The 20815-nt window shown below is 42.5% G+C and overlaps 1 protein-coding gene across 1 annotated transcript in view; it reads left to right on the plus strand.

Moving 5' to 3' along the window:
• The window catches only part of CLNK (cytokine dependent hematopoietic cell linker), a 100359-nt gene that overhangs the window by 46300 nt on the left and 33244 nt on the right, over positions 1-20815 (plus strand). The window contains exons 6-12 of the mRNA XM_034771180.1: positions 381-543; positions 6948-7051; positions 7538-7583; positions 9501-9554; positions 16577-16605; positions 17124-17143; positions 18303-18431. Coding sequence (XP_034627071.1) covers positions 381-543; positions 6948-7051; positions 7538-7583; positions 9501-9554; positions 16577-16605; positions 17124-17143; positions 18303-18431 — 545 coding nt within the window. The remainder of the gene's footprint in view (positions 1-380; positions 544-6947; positions 7052-7537; positions 7584-9500; positions 9555-16576; positions 16606-17123; positions 17144-18302; positions 18432-20815) is intronic.

The following is a 20815-nucleotide window of genomic DNA, read 5'->3' on the forward strand; positions in this document are numbered from 1 at the left end:
TTGATGGAAATTAGACTCCTAACTGCTATTTGAAAATCTCCCTCTTAGGAGCCTGAGTCCCACTAACTTTCAAATTAAAGTCACTTTCATGTTTGTATGCAGCCTTAGTTACATTCTAAACTGCAAACAGAAACTTTGCTGTACCAGTGTACCATGTGCAACCTTTCATCTTCATCCCTTCAACAGCTGAACAAAACTCCCAGTTCACAGTCTGCAGGCATGAAATGGCCTGAGTCAGCCCAACTCCATCAAAGTCAGTTGGTCACTGAAGTCAGTAAAGCCATCTGAGTCAATGGAGTTGCATTCACTTTGGCCAAGCCTGAAGTGAGCCCTGCAGCTACGGGTTCATTGTGTTACCTGAATTTCTTTCTTTTACCTAGGATAAACATTTTGCAAAAGAGGGTGAGGATGAATCAGAACATTCACACGATGTACCTGATGAAGAACGGTATCCCTATCATACTGTAAAAACTTCCAGCTTGGAGGCAATGCATGCTCTGAAAATTTTGCCTGCCAAACCTATAAAAGAATCTGAGTATGCAGGTAAGTTACTTCTGTGCTAAAACAGAACGGAGTCCTTGGACTAAGTGGGGAAAGCAAGGACCAGATTGTGCTCAGTCTGGTTATTTTTAAAAATGTTTAGACCAAGTGCTCCACTGGGTGAAAGACATAGAAAGAAAAATATGTGATTGCCAGGATAATCAATTTGGATATGACTGAAACATTATTTTAAGGGCACCTACCGCATCCTTCAGGAATGGGCATTTTGTTTTTAAATAAATTTCCCAAGGATTGTCTGTAGGAAAATTCAGTATTTTAATCAAGTCAGTGATTTATTTTACAGAAGACCCTATTCAAGTCTCATTTTATTTTAGCGCTTACATATAATACATTATTTGACACAAGCCACTGTTAAATTTTGGGGTACAGAAAGGTGGTCCCTATAGGTTATACTAGTTAGCCCTAATAACTACTTTCTAGAGATTTTAAACCCCGGCAAAAAACAGAGAGCCATAGGCAGAAATATCTGAATAAATATGTACATACAATGCACCCAACAAATTGCAAATTAATTAATTAAATTTAATTTTCAAATTTTTTTAAATAAATTCCACAGCAGCAACTGGGAGAGGTTTGTATAAATTAAGGGCCTGATTCAATTCCCACTGAAGCCAAAGCTTTTCCATTGTTTTCAATAGGATTTAGATTGGGCCCTAATCAAATTACTGAGCTCATTTTTCCTTAGATTCCTCAGCGTGTATGAACACAGTATGGGTTCAAGTCAGGGAGAGGCTATGCTGAGTTCTAAAAACTTATTTCCAGGCTTTATTTGGAAACTGAAGTAGCAGCACTCAAATGCTTGATTAAATCTATTTTTTCCCCCCCTGCTTGCCAATGGGAACATTTCTGTTAGGAACTCTATGGTAAGCATCCTCTGGTGCTTATCTAAGAACACCCTAGAGTACAGTTACTGCCTGGGGAAAACAATGCAAATTCTGACTGATGGATCCAAAGAAAAGCATATTAAACAAATAGACAGCTATTTTTAGTTTATTTATGACCTGTAGCTGTCACATACCAGAAAAGAATCTGAAAATGCATTTCAGAAAGACAAACTTTTGTGTTCATGTCCCATTCTGCAATCTTTTATAGGAAATAAAAATATGCACTTAAAGTTAATGACCCAGAAAATGTACTGACTCAGAAAAGCATGCTTATGTACATGGATGTGTATCAACATGTAGGCACATTTTAGACAAGCATAAATGTGTGTATTAGAAACAAATGTAGATATTGGGAAGAATTCCTGTTATACCTTCTGAATGAATAACTGTCTGGTGGGGAGAGTGTTTCTAACCATCTTTTATTATTATTATTGTTCTATTGCAGAGGTTTTTAAGAAAATAGGCCAACCTTGCCCTCTCCTGAGGTAGAATCTGGAGGGCAGTGGCAGCTCCAGGCACCAGCATTCCAAGTGCGGGCCTGGGGCGGCAAGCTGCGGGGGGCACCCTGCCGATCCCTGCGAGGGCGGCAGTCAGGCAGCCTTCGGTGGCATGCCTGCGGGAGGTCTGCCGGTCCCATGGATTCGGCGGCAATTCGGCAGTGGGTATGCCGAATCCATGAGACCGGGAACCTCCCGCAGGCATGCCGCCAAAGGCAGCCTGCCTGCCGTGCTTGGGTTGGCAAAAAAGCTAGAACCGCCCCTGCTGGAGGGGTAACAGAGTGGGACTTGACAAAGACATCCTGGTAGAATTCCTCCCAAATGGCAGAGATGGAGCTTGCCCTCTTTTCCTGAAAGAGTTGGCCTATAAACTCCATAGATCTCTCAGGATTTGCAGGGGGCCTGGGCTATCTTGGAGGCTTTTTTCAACCAATACCAGCTCTGTGCTAGAGAGGCACCATGATCACTCCCTGGCAGTGGAGTTGGGCTTGCAGGGACTCTGCTGGCCACTGTTATGTAGCCCAGGGAACCTCCACTTTCAGGAGGACTTCCCCAATGTGGAGGTTGCGTAACAGGAACGATATAGTCTGGTGATTTATCACCTTTCCCAGGTAATTTTTGGGGAGCCACAGGGGAATTATGTGCATCCCCCACAACCCTGATCACACCCAACTTGGACTGTCCATTCCCTGCTTAGTACTGCCCCTCTCACCCTGCATAGATCCCCAGTGAAGATTCCTCTGTAGAGTCCTAGAAAGTGGGGTGTAGAGCTGCAGAGGTAGCTGACACCCTTCTTCAATATAGGATGGGTCAGATCCATGCCTGGAGGGGCCACCTCCATGTGCCGAAATCACGTGAGTATGATTGGGACTAATTGCATGAGTAAGATGAGCAGGGAAAACTGACGGGTTTGCACATCCTTTGTTGTTTCTGAGCCAGCCACTAACGTCTCCATTGTTAGATCCTCTCATGTCCTTTGCTGATGTTTCAAATGACTGTTCCACTGAATTCAGTGAAATGCCTTAGACATAGCTTAGACATTTGGCAGCTTTAAAGGTACTGCCAAATATACTTGGGGCACTCAGCCACCATGAAGTGGTTAACAAATATTATTCCACAGCTGTGCATGGTACACTACCAGTGATGTTTTGGAATGATAAGGTAGTAGTGCTATATAAATGAATATGTGACTTGACTAAGATTGACCTGAACATATCCCACTTATCAAAAGCACACTAACATTAAATTACTTATGTAATGTTCATAGCATCATAGAAGATTAGAGTTGGAAGAGATCTCAAGCGATCATCTACTCCAACTCCCTGCTCAAAGCAGGACCAACCCCAACTAAATCATCCCAGCCAGGGCTTTGTCAAGCTGGGCCTTAAAAACCTCTAAGTCTGGAGATTCCACCACCTCCCTAGGTAACCCATTCCAGTGCTTCACCACCCTCCCAGTGAAATAGTTTTTCCTAATATCCAACCTAGACCTCCCCCACTGCAACTTGAGACCGTTGCACCTTGTTCTGTCATCTGCCACCACTGAGAGCAGCCTCGCTCCATCCTCTTTGGAACTCCCCTTCAGGTAGTTGAAGGCTGCAATCAAATCCCCCCCTAATGTTGATTTTTAAAAAGGGCTCCAGAGGCAATCCTGGCAAGCCAGTGAATCTAACTTCGGTACCAGCAAAATTGGTAGAAACTATAATAAAGAATAGAATTGTCACACACATAGATATATGTGATTTGTTAGGTAAGAACCAACCTGGCTTTTGTAAAGGGAAATCATGCTTCACCATTCTATTAACAATAACACAAAATGTGGAAATGGCAGAAGTGCTCATTGACTTTTTTGTTTCAATTTTCACCAAAAAGTTTAGTAGCAATTGGACATCTAACTTAATGAATGCCAGTGAAAATGAGGTAGGATTAGAGGCTAAAATAGGGAAAGAACAAGTTAAAAATTACATAAACAACTTACATGTTTTCAAGTCAGCAGTGCCTGATGAAATACATCCAAGAATACTCAAAGAGCTGAGTAAGGAGATATCTGAATCATTAGCGATTATCTTCTAAAAGTCATGGAAGACAGGTAAGATTCCAGAAAACTGGGAAAGAGCAAATATAGTGCCAATCTATAAAAAATGGGAATAAGAACAACCCAGGGAATTACAGACCAGTCAGCTTAACTTCTGTACCTGGAAAGATAATGGAGCAAATAATTAAGCAATCAATTTGCAAACATCTAGACGATAATAAGGTGATAAGTAACAGTCAGCATGGATTTTTCAAGAACAAAATATGTTAAACCAACCTGATAGCTTTCTTTGACAGGGTAACAAGTCTTGTGAATAGGGGGAAGATGTAGATGTGGTATATCTTGACTAGCTGGAGCTACTGTAAGGTGGGTGCATAACTGGTTGGAAAACCGTTCCTAGAGAGTAGTTATCACTGATTCACAGTCATGCTGGAAGGACATAGTGAGTGGGTCCTATTCTATTCAACGTCTTCATCAATGCTACAGATAATGGCATAGAGTACACTTATAAAGTTTGCGGATGATACCAAGTTGGGAGGGGCTGCAAGTGGTTTGGAGGATAGGATTAAAATTCAAAATGATCTGGATAAACTGGAGAAATGATCAGACATAAATGGGATGAAATTCAATAAGGACAAATGCAAAGTGCTCCACTTAGGAAGGAACAATCAGTTGCACACATACAAAATGGGAAACTACTGCCTAGGAAGAAGTACTGTGAAAAGGGATCTGGGGGTCATAATGGATAACAAGTTAAATATGAGTTAACAGTCTAACACTGTTACCAAAAAAGTGAATATCATTCTGGGGTGTATTAGCAGGAGTGTTGTAAGCAAGACACAAGAAGTAATTCTTCCGCTCTACTCCACGTTGATTACGCCTCAACTGGAGTACTGTGTCCAGTCCACATTTCAGGAAGATGTAGACAAATTGGAGAAAGTCCAGAGAAGAGCAACAAAAATGATTAAAGGTCTAGAAAACATAACCTATGAAGGAAGACTGAAAAAATTGGGTTTGTTTAGTCTGGAGAAGAAAAGACCAAGAGGGGACATGATAAAAGTTTTCACGTACATAAAAGGTTGTTACAAGGAGGAGGAAGAAAAATTGTTCTCCTTAACCTCGGAGGATAGGAAAGAAGCAGTGAGATTAAATTGCAGCAAGAGCAGTTTAGGTTGGACATTAGAATAAACCTCCTAACTGTCAGGGTGGTTAAGCACTGGAATAAAATGCCTAGGAGGGTTGTGAAATCTCCATCATTGAAGATTTTTAAGAGCAAGTTAGACAAACATCTGTCAGGGATGGTCTAGATAATACTTAATCCTGCCTTGAGTGCAGGGTCTGGACTAGAAGACCTCTTAAGGTCCCTTCCAGTCCTATGATTCTATAATTCTATTATTAGGATTATTTGAGGGAGTCAACTAGTGAATGGATAAGGGTGATCCAGTCAATAGCGGCCTAGAGTAGACGTGATAAATTGACCCCCGCTGGATTGATCGCTGCCCGCCAATCCGGCAGGTAAAGTAGACATACCTTTAGTCACATGCTTCCACTGTCCACTTTCCTTACCCAGCAGTCTCCCCTCAGAGTTCTTTGGTCCTGCTTCCATCTGCAAGTCTGAGCTTTTCCCTTCAGCCTCCTCATGTCTTTGCTGCATCATGTGCTCGAACCCCCTTCTAAACTCAACCAGAGTTTCCACCTGTATCTCCAATCCTTGGATCTTTTCTTCCTTTAGCTCTATCAGGTGGCACTTCATGCAGCTGAAACTCTTTTCAGGACCCCATCCAGGATCAGGTACATACTGCAGCTTCCATATCCAGTCATCTTCATTCTGTCTTCCACTGCTTGGGTCACTACCACTGCTGCCTCCGTATCTGTCATAGCCTTTCCACCTAAATCCTGTTAATCCAGGAAACACAAACCAAACCAAAACACCACCACCCACAGCAAAACAAACCCCCAACGAGCACCACAACACTGCCAGAACACCACACACTCCCTTCACTAGCCTGTCTGTTCCTCTGCCTGGTTCTCCTAGTCTTCCCCCAGAACTCCCCTTACAAACTCCCACTTAAACTCCCCTGTTTACAGCTTTGTTTGCTGACACCTAATCAAAGAAGCTCCGCCCACCAATCAGGGCTCAGCTTCTCTCCCAGCACACTGCTCCTACCAGCCTCTACAAATGCCTTCTCCTCCAACAGAACTCCCACTCGAACTCTCCTGTTTACAGCTCTGTTTGCTGGCTACTGTGCCACTGTAGCTGTCTGTGATATGGAAAAGGGATAAAAAAATAATACAATGTCATAATGCCACACCTTGAACACTATGTCCATTTCTGGTAACCCCATCTCAAAAAGTATATAGCAATACTGGAAAACGTTAAGAGAAGGGCAACAAAGATGATCAAGGGTATGGAATGGCTTCCATGCAAGGAAAGACTAAAAAGATTAGGGCTTTTCAGCTCAGAAAAGAGATGCCTCAGAGGGAATATGATAGAGGTCTGTAAAATCATGAATAGTGTGGAAAAGATGAATAGAGAAATGTTATTACCCTTTCACACAATACAAAAACCAGAGGTCACCTGATGTAATTAATAGGCAGTTGATTTAATACAAATGAGAAAGTACTTTTTCACACAATGCACAACTAACATATGGAACTCATTGCCATGGGATGTTGTGATGGCCAAAAGTTCATAAAGGAACTTGATAAATTCATGGAGAATAGGTCTAGCAATGGCTATTAGCCAAGGTGGTCAGGGCCACATCCCCAACCTCAGGGCAACCTTAAACCTCTGACTACCAGAAGCCAGTTGTGGAAGACAGGTGGATCACTCTATAAATGTCCTGTTTTGTACACTCTCCCTGAAGCTCTGGTATGGGCCACTGTCAGACACAGGATGTTGGACAAGTCGGACCATGGTTTGTTCCAGGATGGCAGCTCTTATATACTCTATTTTTTCCCTTTGTCACAGATCAACGGTATTTAGGAGATTCAGCTACTACTCCCATTTCTAGAAACACTAAATCCTCTATCATCACCCAGCCAAAGTCCTCTGACTCCCCTCGAGACTTAGGTGTAAGTAAAGATCATACACAAATATAATTCCTTCTTTTTCTGTATCACTTAATGCTGTGCAAAGCCATGGGAGTTGCATGGCTAAATCCTTGGACACCTTTTTGAATCAGTACGATTCAGTGTTAAGACCCATATTTTAGTCTGGGCTTTTCATTCACTTTGCCACATGTAATATTGCTCTCATTGTTTCTGTAACTTGTTGTGCTGAATGGAGATGTGTCAGCCATATTAATGTCATGTCTAGAAGAGATTTCTAGGAGATAATAACAATTATGGAATAGATTAAAGCCTAGATTAGTGGCTTTTAATTGTTAACTATTTTATGGTATGAAGATGCCAAGTGTGTATAATGGTGGAGGAAATATATGTGGAGAAATCCACTAACTGGCTAATCATCCTGCTGTGTCAGGAACAGCAGAATTTTATCAGCTATACTTCCATGATTACTGACCAATATCACAGCTAAACATTTTATATTATTTACAGCAATGCAGATATGTTTCAGAGGAGAGCAGAGTCCCAGATGTTAAAGGTACAATAAAAAAAGCTTGTTTTGCAACTAAATTATGAAATGCCATTTTCTTATTGGCTGTATATATGGGGAAGAACTATATAAGTCAGGGAAAAAAGAATAAAAGGCCTATATGTTTCAAAATATCAGTCACTTTAAAAATTCATCATATTACAATTGAGAATCCAGCTTCATATCAGTAACAACACTGAAGTAATCACTTTCAAGAGGGGACATGTTGTGGCATTTAGCTCTCCATTCCTCAGGGACAGGCCACCCCTGTGTAAAAATCAGATTTTTCTCTCTCTCTCTCTCCCCCCCCCCAGTTATAAAGAAGAAATAGGAGAGGGGAAATATAATATATAGAGAGAAGTGGCAAGTCTGCTACATTTAGCTTTTGAGCAATTAAAGAGTGCACTGGAGTCATACCCGATGTCAGATGGAGCAAATAGGAACAGAATCGGGTTCTTTGCCTAGCCAACTGCATCCATTCCACTACATACTCTGATAATTTTCTTTTAATTATAATGTCACCAGGAGTGGCTGCTATTAAAAACTCAGCCTTTTTCAGTATTTACCACACACCGGTGTCTGAGGATATTGGAGTGTTCCCCCAGTTTAGAATGTAATAGCTGTGCTAACGGTGTGGCAACCCTGGGCAAATGTTGATTTCTTCAATGGCTTCCAGTTTAACACTAATTCTATCTGCATTTTATTTCAAAATCCCATAATTTAGAGATACTTGTAAATGCATCCTCCAATGATTTATTTCCTATAGGGTAATTGTATATTATAATTAAGGTTACATTTTAGTCACGGGTATTTTTAGTAAAAGTCATGAACAGGTCACGGGCAGACATGACTATATATCCCTGACTAAAATTTGGGCTGGGGGTGCTCAGGGGGCAATCCAGGGGTGCTGGGGGGGGCAGATGGTGCGGCCTGGGATCCCCGTTGGCGCTGGGGGGAGGTGGCGGCAGCATGCGGCTTGGGATCCCTGCTGGTGCGGTGGGGGAGGGCGGGTGGCAGCTTGCAGCTTAGACCCCTGCTGGCGCTGTGGGGGGTGGGTGGAGGGGCTTGCAGGCTCCCTACCCAGCTCCGTGCAGCTCCCCAGAAGTGGCCAGCATGCCCCTGTAGCTCCTAGCAGGAGGGAAGGCCGGGAGGCTCCACGCGCTGCCTCGGCCATGAGCTGTGGGGATGATGCCTGCAAGCAGGGGGGCAGCATGCAGAGCCCCTTGGCCCCTCTGCCTAGGAGATGCAGGGACATGCCACTGCTACCAGGGAGCCCCTGCCCCAAGGTAAGCGCTGCTCAGCACCCCAATCCCCTGCCCCAGCCCTGACCCCCTCCCACACCCAAACTGCTGCTGCTGGCCCAGGGGCTGCTGGAGTGTTTGGGCAGTCCCTGAGTCAGCTGCACCAGCCGCTGCAAAAGTCACTGAGGTCACGGAAAGTCACAGAATCCCAGACTTCTGTGACCTCCATGACAGACACGCAGCCTTAATTAGGATCAGACACTTGTGTCACTTTGCCTAAATTTAAGGAAATGGCCAGCTTTTAATCCTTTAATTTACAGTTTTACTCTATCACTATATTAAAGTTATATTTAATTTGTTTAAAATAAAAAAATATTTCCAAATAAATTTATTGTGGCTTTATTGAGACTAAGTCAGCTCTTGAAGGATTAAATCATCTTTTTCAAGCTAAATCTTTTTTTATTTCTTTAAAAAGTACAAATCTATTAACAGTGTTAGTGCTGATAATTACACAAAGACCATCTACAATTTGCCATTCCACGAATAAAAATAAAGTCTAGCTTGATCATTTTCTATATTTCGTGCATAGGCCAAGTTTTAGACAGTAGTATGTATGAGCAGCTGTGGAGACACAATGCAAAGAATTCATCAATGCTGAAACAAAACGTATTTTTCCCTCTTTTAGGTCCTGCTGTAAAACGAAGCATGAAGCCAAACATACTTCTTACTGAAATCACAAGTAAGCCAGCAGTATACTAAATAAAGTTTGCAAAAGAGAAAAGAAAAAAAGTTTAACTACCCTTTAAGAGCAAACACTGATGTAGCTCAAGCGAAAACCAAATGAATGCAATGACCCAGAACTTGTCTGTGGGCCTGATCCAAAACTAATTGAAGTTGATTGAAGTCAGTGGGAGTCTTTCTGTCAGCTTTGGAACAGCCCTCACTTTCCTCCAATTGCCACAATGATTTAGGACCTAATTCCTCAAAGTACTTAAATATGTGTCTACCTTTAAATATGTGCAGGTTGTTGTAGCTGTGTTGGTCCTAGGATATGGGAAACAAAGTAGATGAGGTAGTATCTTTTATTGGGCCAACTTCTGTTGGTGAAAGGTACAAACTTTTAAGCCATGCCACACAGTCAAATGAGAAACGTGCAGTGGGACTGTCACAGACTGATTTCATACTTTAAAGAGCCCTCATCTTTCAACCCTGATTTGGGGATCAAAGGAAGATTTAAAAATTCTCTGGCTTAATTAGATGTATTTTGCCCTAGGGAGGGCATGCTTGATAGCTCTATGGCAAGACTTTGGTTGTACATTGGGCCATGCAATCTAATGACAAACATGCAATGGCAATACCATAGAGTGATTTTATACATTAAAGTGCCTTCATCCTTCATCTCTGACTTGGGTATCAAAAGAAATCTATAAACTCTACAGGAAATGTTGAAAGCAAACTGAAATAGGTGAGGTTTGATTTATTGGTTTATATATTTGCAAGTTTTGTAGTGGTGTGAAACCTCCTTATTTTGTAGCCAAAAATTTCCTCCTCTTCTCATTTATTATTACTGCGGAACTGTGGCAGCATGATCTTCACTGTACCCTCTTGTGGCAGTGCAGCTGAGGCTCTACCTCTGATTCCCCAAATTCACATTCTTCCCTTATTTTAAGGGTCTGTCAAAATGCCTGTGTTCTCCACCATTTGAGATAAGCTCACTGTCTTGGAGCACCCCTTATGGTGAGACCTGAAGTTGCAGCCACTCTGCCTCTCTCACATCCTTGGAGTTTCTGTGGTCTGGTGTGGTGACTTGGCCCTCCGGCCAGGTCACACTGAAGTCCCACCCCTTCTGGAGTATGCAGAGTCCAAACCAAATTCAAAGGAGCAAACCCTTCCACCTGCTTGGGCTCAGTCCGGAGCAGACTCTTCACCCCTTTCTCCAGAGGCAGCAAAAGTGGGAGCTGTGGGGGGCAGAAGGGGCTAGTGCCCCCACAGTGGAAATATTGTGGGGGCTCAGGTCCCATGTAAACTAATGCATGTGTGGGAGTGGTGGAGATGTGACCACAGGGGTGCCCAGGATCGGGATGAAGAGCAGGTAGGAACTGCTAGGACCCCTCTTTCCAGCCTGAAGCCAGTTGCCCCTGCCATCAAGTCTCAGCAGATCCCCTCACTCTCCCTCTGTCCCCCACATTCACAGAGAGCTTCCACTCCCAGGCTCTGCAGAGCTCCATCCCAGGGCTTTCTTCCTGTATCCCAGCTTCTGTCAGGCTGCTGACCCTCAAGGCTTTCACTGTGGGGTCTTTTCCCTTGTCTGGTTCTCTCCAGACTGGGTTCTTTCCCTCATCTACTCTAGGCCATCTGTCTGGAGGAGATTGTCTTTCTCCCAGGCCTACTTCAGGAGTCTCCCTTACCCCTGCTGCCCTCTCACTTCCAGGCCAGCCCCAGGTGGTAAGATACCATCTGCAGCTCCTCTGTGGTTCTTTTCCCAGCAAGAAGAAACACCAAACCACTTTTCTCTGCAGCCTCCTTTCTAACTCTCCTGTCTTCTCTCTTTTAAGTTCCTCTCCTTCCCACCTGACTCTGTCTTCTCTAAGTGTACCAGCTGTTCATTAAAAAGACCCTTTCAGACAAACTTCCCAGATCAGCCCCAGCCAATTGTCTGGGGTGTGGACCAGCCCCACCCCCTTAAAGGCCAAGTCACCCCATGACTGAAAACCAAAAGTGTACTAGAAGTTTTTAAACTACAAATAGCCCTTTCTAGCTGGGGGAGCAATACACTTGGATTGGTCTCTAAGAAGTGAAAGAAACTTTTCTCTTAGAATGGTGAGGAAAAATGCCCAACCAGAGGATGGTCCACTATTTCCTCCAGTTTCCACTGCTGTGTAGGTACCTGGCCCTCTCAAAACTGTAGTCAATGGACTTTGGATCAGGTGGGCAAACATATTATCTTGTAACTATAGACCTGATTCAGCAAAAACACTTAAGCATATTCTTAACGTTACGTACATGTGGAAGTGCTAAGCTAAACTGAGCCCTGAATGAAGAAATATTATTGAATCATAAATAACATTCAGTTGATTATACAAAGCCTACCTGGGAGGTAGGACTGGGCTAAAAGCTATAAGATGGACTCCTCCTCTGGTCATTTGGTGTGGAGATAAGCACCTAAGCCACCTGACTCTGGGATGGGGGTTCCCAGTAGTGGATCTCTAGCATAGATAGGCACCTTCCTGCAATCTGGACTTGGAGGCATATCTCTGAGAGTGGGGCAGGGCTTAGCATATACCCCTCTTATCGGCATCATCTCCATTGGCTACTTTAGGCAGCTCCCCACCTAGCATGATGGCTTTTGTGAATTCTAAGGCACCTATTTCTCTCTATTCATTGTATAGGGAGCCTAGGAACCTAGCCCAGGCTTTGTGGGTACAGGCATTTTTGAAACCCCCCCAGGTTCCTATCTGCATCTTTAGGAACTTACTGTTAAAAATATGCCCCCCCCCCCCGGCCTAAATTCCATGATATTTAGGGTCCTAAGTCTCTTAAGCACTTTGAAAATTTTAACCCAGATTTGCAAAAAAAAGGTTATGTATTTAGCTGATGCTTCCATGAGATATGAGATGATGACACAAAATAAGGCTAGGGTGGACTGATTGGGGCTAAAGCTGGTGTCTTAACACATATTTGTAAAGCACTTTCTAAACTTATGGAGCCTATATCAGACTCTTCATTATTATTTTAAATTAACAATAGTAACTGCACAGCTATAGAAACTATCTTCTCAACATTCATATTCCTGCTGGATGCTATTAAACCAATGAACCACAAGATGGCATAAGGGATTTATCTGCACAAACAAACTTGCAAAATTCCTTTGTCAGTTTCATTTAGAACTGTTAAATATTTAAGCTATAATTACTTCAGTTCCGAATAATTTGTTACGGTTCACTGCTTGCAGGATAAGTTAACATCTATTATGTTTCATTTTTGTTTAGTTATGTTGTTGGTTCATGGAACTTTAAGGAGACAAAGTAGAGGTTTATTTTTAAAAAGCAGATAAACTACAACAGCAAGAGTAAAATACAGTGATTTAAATGCTTGAAGAATACTTGATTAAAGAATGAAGAAAATGTAATCAGTCATATTACACGCAAAAAGCTAATAATGAAAACAGGATTTGACTTCATAGTTTTATTTACAGAAGTCAGCAAGTACAGGGAAGAACTAGTAGGGGAAGCAAAAGTGGATGGGAACCTGGGAGGCAGTGACCATGAGATGGTCGAGTTCAGGATCCTGACACAAGGAAGAAAGGAGAGCAGCAGAATACGGACCCTGGACTTCAGAAAAGCAGACTTTGACTCCCTCAGGGAACAGATGGGCAGGATCCCCTGGGAAAACAACATGAAGGGCAAAGGGGTCCAGGAGAGCTGGCTGTATTTTAAAGAATCCTTATTGAGGTTGCAGGAACAAACCATCCCGATGTGTAGAAAGAATAGTAAATATGGCAGGCGACCAGCTTGGCTAAACAGTGAAATCCTTGCTGATCTTAAATGCAAAAAAGAGGCTTATAAGAAGTGGAAGATTGGACAAATGACCAGGGAGGAGTATAAAAATATTGCTCAGGCGTGCAGGAGTGAAATCAGGAAGGCCAAATCACACTTGGAGTTGCAGTTAGCAAGAGATGTTAAGAGTAACAAGAAGGGTTTCTTCAGGTATGTTAGCAACAAGAAGAAAATCAAGGAAAGTGTGGGCCCCTTACTGAATGAGGGAGGCAACCTAGTGACAGAGGATGTGGAAAAAGCTAATGTACTCAATGATTTTTTTGCCTCTGTCTTCACGCACAAGGTCAGCTCCCAGATTGCTGCACTGGGCAGTACAGCATGGGGAGAAGGTGACCAACCCTCTGTGGAGAAAGAAGTGGTTCGGGACTATTTAGAAAAACTGGACGTGCACAAGTCCATGGGGCCGGATGCGCTGCATCCGAGGGTGCTAAAAGAGTTGGCGGGTGAGATTGCAGAGCCATTAGCCATTATTTTTGAAAACTCATGGCGATCGGGGGAGGTCCCAGATGACTGGAAAAAGGCTAATGTAGTGCCCATCTTTAAAAAAGGGAAGAAGGAGGATCCGGGGAACTACAGGCCAGTCAGCCTCACCTCAGTCCCTGGAAAAATCATGGAGCAGGTCCTCAAGGAATCAATTATGAAACATTTAGAGGAGAGGAAAGTGATCAGGAACAGTCAGCATGGATTCACGAAGGGGAAGTCGTGCCTGACTAACCTAATTGCCTTCTATGATGAGATAACTGGCTCTGTGGATGAGGGGAAAGCAGTGGATGTGTTATTTCTTGACTTTAGCAAAGCTTTTGATACGGTCTCCCACAGTATTCTTGCCACCAAGTTAAAGAAGTATGGGCTGGATGAATGGACTGTAAAGTGGATAGAAAGCTGGCTAGATCGTCGGGCTCAACGGGTAGTGATCAATGGCTCCATGTCTAGTTGGCAGCCGGTTTCAAGTGGAGTGCCCCAAGGGTCGGTCCTGGGGCCGGTTTTGTTTAATATCTTTATTAATGATCTGGAGGATGGTGTGGACTGCACTCTCAGCAAGTTTGCAGATGACACTAAACTAGGAGGCGTGGTAGATACACTAGAGGGTAGGGATCGGATACAGAGGGACCTAGACAAATTAGAGGATTGGGCAGAAAAAAACCTGATGAGGTTCAACAAGGACAAGTGCAGAGTCTTGCACTTAGGACGGAAGAATCCCATGCACTGCTACAGACTAGGGACCGAATGGCTAGGTAGCAGTTCTGCTGAAAAGGACCTAGGGGTCACAGTGGACGAGAAGCTGGATATGAGTCAACAGTGTGCTCTTGTTGCCAAGAAGGCTAACGGCATTTTGGGCTGTATAAGTAGGGGCATTGCCAGCAGATCGAGGAACGTGATCGTTCCCCTTTATTCGACATTGGTGAGGCCTCATCTGGAATACTGTGTCCAGTTTTGGTCCCCACACTACAAGAAGGATGTGGAAAAATTGGAAAGAGTCCAGCGGAGGGCAACAAAAATGATTAGGGGTCTGGAGCACATGACTTATGAGGAGAGGCTGAGAGAACTGGGATTGTTTAGTCTCCAGAAGAGAAGAATGAGGGGGGATTTGATAGCAGCCTTCAACTACCTGAAGGGGGGTTCCAAAGAGGATGGAGCTCGGCTGTTCTCAGTGGTGGCAGATGACAGAACAAGGAGCAATGGTCTCAAGTTGCAGTGGGGGAGGTCCAGGTTGGATATCAGGAAAAACTATTTCACTAGGAGGGTGGTGAAACACTGGAATGCGTTACCTAGGGAGGTGGTAGAGTCTCCTTCCTTGGAGGTTTTTAAGGCCTGGCTTGACAAAGCCCTGGCTGGGATGATTTAGCTGGGAATTGGTCCTGCTTTGAGCAGGGGGTTGGACTAGATGACCTCTTGAGGTCCCTTCCAACTCTGATATTCTATGATTCTATGATTCACTAGGGTAACAGAGTCTTATGGAAAAGTCAGAATTAACATGTAAATTAGCAAAACAAAATGAATGCAGGACAACTTGATAACTATAACAAAAATATAATCTATGAACTGTTTTAGAAATGTCAATATCAATGCCAAATATTTTATATAACGGCTGTGTAGTTAAATCAAATTTCAGTCCCAGTGTCACACCAACTTTTGTGAAAAAAATGACCCAATTTTATATGAGCTCTTACTTCTGCAACTGAAAATGTGAGATGACAAAAATAAAGTTTTTTCCTCTTCTTAACCATAACTGTTCCTTAGTTAGCACATAGAATAAACAGCTGTTTGTGAGTGATGTTAGAGAGAATTGGTCTAGACCCAAACATAAAGAGGAATAATGTCCCAGCTTTTGTTATTGTCATGGCAATTACCTATGTTTGCTCCTGTACGACGACTGGTCAGACTAATTCTCATCTTATATGGAGATAAGCATAAATGATTGAGAATGGGAAATCCATTCAGAGTTGTGCATCTATGATCCTTTGCTACCCAAAAAGTGCAATGCAAAGGAGAAAGAATGAAATCCATTCCACCCTCAGGATTTGGGGTCCAGGGCCGCCCCGGGGGGGGGGAGCAAGTGGGGCAATTTGCCCCAGGGACCCTCACGAGAATATAGTATTCTATAGTATTGCAACTTTTTTTTACAGAAGGGGCCCCCAAAATTGCTTTGCCCCAGGCCCCCTGAATCCTCTGGGCGGCCCTGTTGGGGTCTGTGAATGTCAAGTGCAAAGCAGCTGGTGTGTGCAATCCATCCTCATCCAGGGCCAGATGGTGAGACTACTGGGTAGTCCCCAGCAATTGCTATTCCAGCCTTCTGTTAGATTGTGAATTTGACTTTATGCCCACACAGGGAGTAAGAGCCACCCCTTACATCTCTGTGCATTACCTAGAGCTTGGGTCTGGGTGCTGTGCCCCCTACTTACTCCCTCAAACTTGGAATACAGGGACAGAACTAGGAATATTGTCGTTTGCTGCTGATGCAGGTCAGCAACAAATTATTAAGCTCCTGGAGCAAGGGTGGGAACTGTACTTTAGAGGGGCAGTTCTAAGTGCCTTCAAGGGGTATTCCTATACTAATGCATTTTACAGCTTCAGGATTGTGTCTAAAGACACAATCTAGCTCCTATCTCTTGCTCATAGTGTTGAACAAACAAACTACAGGCTTAATTCTTAAGTACATGGGCAGCACTCTATTAACATTTATTTTAATCATCTCTATATTTAGGAGAAAAAGAAAAAGTAATTGGATCACAGGTATGGATAATTTCTCTCATTAATGACAATTTCATTGCAAGTCTTTTTTATTGAAAAAATATTAACAATATTAGGGGCTTGATTTTGAAAAGTAGGGTCCATTTTTGCAGGCACCACTTTGTGCACCCCAAATAATTATACCCACAAATGTTTTTTAGATTTCTGAACCTGGAAGTCTGATTGCTGCACCTGTAAACCATGCCCTTGTAGATCCAACTGCACCTGCAAATCATGCCCACAGACATCTAGTCATGTGCTTGAACTATTTCTGACACCATAGCATTAGCCCTTGCAATTAACAGCAGGTTCACTTATTTGTGCTCACAAAAAATGGAAGCTGAGTTGGAAGTCTTTTTAAAAATCAGACCCTTTGTCATAGCTAGATATGTCTGTGTGTTACGCAGAAATAAAGGCTTAACGAGTTTTGTGCTTGTGAAGCCTAAACATTCTTCAGTTTCCAGCCTCCTTTTGTAAATAAAAAAAGAGTTCCATGTGCTTATGTTTCCTCTCTCTTTCAGAACCCTTTGCCCCCTCCAAGGTAAGTATGCTAAGATAGAACATGCATGCATTTCCTAAATAGCTTTTGGGGGGATGGTTAAGTAGAGTCTTGATAAGAAAACTAGTGCACAAGCCCACCCCAATTAGTCATGTCAATAAGATGTTTGAAAGTGAATTTACAGGTTATCGTTTAATTAGTACTATTGGGACATTCCTACATTCTAAAACTAAGTTGGGTGCTAGGCAGAACAAAGGATTAAGCTCAGAAGCTTTGTATCTAGGGCCCAGTCCTGCATCACTGAAATCAATGGGACATTTGCCATTGACTTGAATGTGAGACGTATAAGGCCCGTAGTCAGGAAACCTGGGGTCTGATCCAGCTCCCACTGAACTCAATGGAAAGATTCCTATTGACTTCCATGATTGCTGGATGAAGCCCCAGGGTTCTGTTCAATAGAACAATATTACATTTTAATGCCTGTTAACATTTTCCTTATATTAATTTCCTTCATATACTACAGACCTAAATCCTGCTCTTGTGGAACTTCAATGGGAATTTTGTCATTTACTTTCATGAGAAATGGATTGGGCTCTACTCTGCTAATATAAAACAATTTTTTTATCTTGTTATACAAAATCAATTATTTTCCCTTGTTGGTCCTTTTGTTTTCATCTAAGATTAACAATCATCATAAATAAAATATAATTTTGAAAGGACTGCCAAGCTAATTTTACTACACATATAGTGAATGCCATTAAAATTGTAAATAGCTTTGCAAACCATTAGTATTGCTGCAGTATTCATAATATTCCCTAAATTAAATATAGGGAATACAACAAATACTACAGTAAAAATATATACTGGTAAACTCAGAGTTGTAGAAATGTAGTGATTTCAGTATTCAGCGCTGTTTAAATATTAGTATATTTGTTATTGTTTGTGCTGTGGTAGTGTTCATCATGGACTGGGACCTCATTGTGCTAGGCCCTGTACTGTGTCCTGTGCATGTAATGGTAGTATTGCATCTAGAGGTCCTGCCTAAGATCAGGGCCCTACTGAGCTAAGCATTGTCCAAATATATAATAAGAGATACTTCTAATAAAATTCCAGTGCTCTACATGTGCAACCTGCAATTACTAGACTGTTTTGTGTCCTCTTTACATCCTAATAGTTCTTCAAATTCCACTTTTGACTTTAGGCCTCTTAAGACACTTCCAAAGAAATATCAGCCACTTCCCCCAGAACCAGAGAGAAGCAGCCAGCTGTCTCACACAAGGAACATATTTAGTCAGGCTCACACCTTTCCAATGTCAGCAAAGAACACCAGGTAATGGTTACCAAGCATGTTTGTTTATTTTCTGTTCACCTTGCCAAGGACAAATTTTTGCGTCTCAGATACATTGTGTAAGAAAGCCCTGAAAGTTTGAAATAGATCAAAATATGAAATCTGGACCCCTGACTGCATTAAAGAAAATGCCATTCCTTTAACAGCCATGAATTAATTTTATATATGAGTAGCTTGTATTACCTTAATCTGATACTAACACTAAAACAAAGTAACAGAGCCAGTTAGAAAAATGGGTGGAATTTTCATGAAAATTCTTGTGAAAATTTTGTCCCACTTCTTTCACTGAAATTTTGAAACTGTCCAGCCATCTCTAAGTAAAATAATTGTATTTGTTTAGAATAGATAGTGGACACAGTGGTATGCATGCAAAGAGAAAGAGAGAAAAACACAATCCCTGCCCCAAGGATCCTACTGTGTAGAGAGTAGTTCAGTCACATTTCCAGTCACTTCTTGGCAGTCCTGCTGAATAGGGTGACCATATACCCCGTTTTGGCTGGGACAGTCCCCTTTTTAAGCCCTGTCCTGACTTTTTTTTTTTTTTTCCTTTCTTCAAAAGGAGGCATTTGTCCCATTTGCTCTTGCTGACTTGGTCAGTTAGCAAGAGCAAATGGGACAAATGTCCACTTTTGTCAAAAAAGTGGTGTGCAGTATGGAGGAATGTGTTGGGGGAGGGGAGAAGGCGAGCGGAGATGCCAGGCCATGCAGGGAAGAGGCAGAGCTGGGAGAAGGCAGCATTCCAGCATGCGCGGGGCAGCAGGGTTCCAGCCGCTGGGGCAAAAGCCTCCTGAGGGGGCCCCTGCAGGGTTCCAGTGATAGGCAACAGCTCCCTGTGCGGGAGGGGTGCAGGGTTCCAGCGACAGGCAACACCCTCGTGGGTGCAGGGGGGCTTAGGCAAGCGGCTGTGGGTGTCCCATTTTCTCTTTGAGAAATATGGTCACCATACCACTGAACCTTCCAATAATAGTGCCAACTATGTTTAGTTTCAAGGGAACACAGAGTGCCAGCTCATTTTACAAAGGCACCATGGCCCCGACCCAGCAGTCCATCCCTTTTCAACAAAATACTTAAGCTTAAAATCAATGGAACTTAATCGTGTGCCTAACATTAATACTTAAGTGCTTTGCTTCATAAAAATGAACTTAAAGAACATGCTTGTCTTTTTCTAAATGGTACCTAGATGTCTAGGTGATTTTAATGGGAGTTAGGCAGCTAGATGCTTTGGAAAATTCTACGAGGCACTTATCTGCATCTTTAGGTGCATAAATACATTCAAAAATCTGGCCATAAATCTGTTTTTAAAATGGGACTTAGGCTTTGCCCATCAAAAAAAATTCATATGTAATCAAAAACAGATTTAAGCTCTTCAGTGACAAAAGGGTAGGAAATCAATTCAGTTTTTGCACCTAGTCCAACTAGTACATTAACTTTTATTTATTTCATATAAGAAAGCTTGTAGAGCCACTCCCCCTCCCACCTATACATGACAGGTCACCTCTTCGGCGGGTACATCATCCACTGACGTCAAAAGGAGCTATTCCATTTTGCACCAGCTGTAGCTCTGGAACAAAGAGCCAAAAGGCTGAACTTTAAGCTCATGCATAAATCCATTTCTATTCAGCAAAGCACTTCACTAGTACATTGACTTCAATAGGAGTTAATTGCTTTGCTGAATCAGGGCCTTGATGCCTGTTGTCCACTTCTCTGTACTTGTTTGTATCTTGGGTTCCCCTTCTGCGGGAGTCAACCTAAGTTAGTCAACGTAGCTTAGGTTGACTTACCGTGGTGTCTACACTGCACTGCGTCAACAGAAGATGCTCTCCCGTCGACTTACCTTACTCTTCTCATTCTGCTGGAGTACCAGAGTCAACCGGAGAGCGCTCTGCCATCGATTTAGCGGGTCTTCATTAGACCTGCTAAATCGACACCCACTGCATCAATTGCAGCAGCGCTAATCTACCGATAGTGTAGACATGGCCTCTATCTCTTCTCCTACTCCATTCATTCCACGTATCTTGAGCATTTCATGTTTTAAATGATTTTCATTCTTTAGGGAACATAAATTTACAGTTGAAATAAAAGTTAGTGATGTTTTTTGATAGGGTGAGAAAACTGTTTAGAATAAGTATACAGATCTCCACCATCACACGCACATACGTGCTCCCAAAATATAAACATCTCAAAAGGACGTTTCATTTCCATGATTAATTCCATTTATGTTACAGTTTTTATGGAAAACCATAACTTTTTTCTCCAATGAATTTATGTGGAAAATAACCAGCTTCTTAATTTATATAGCAGTAATAAACTCCTTACCATACCATGGGCGATTAATTTTACTTTGATAATATTAAAGTATTTAAGTA

Source organism: Trachemys scripta, chromosome 5 (assembly GCF_013100865.1).
Source record: "Trachemys scripta elegans isolate TJP31775 chromosome 5, CAS_Tse_1.0, whole genome shotgun sequence".
Taxonomy (NCBI): domain Eukaryota; kingdom Metazoa; phylum Chordata; order Testudines; family Emydidae; genus Trachemys; species Trachemys scripta.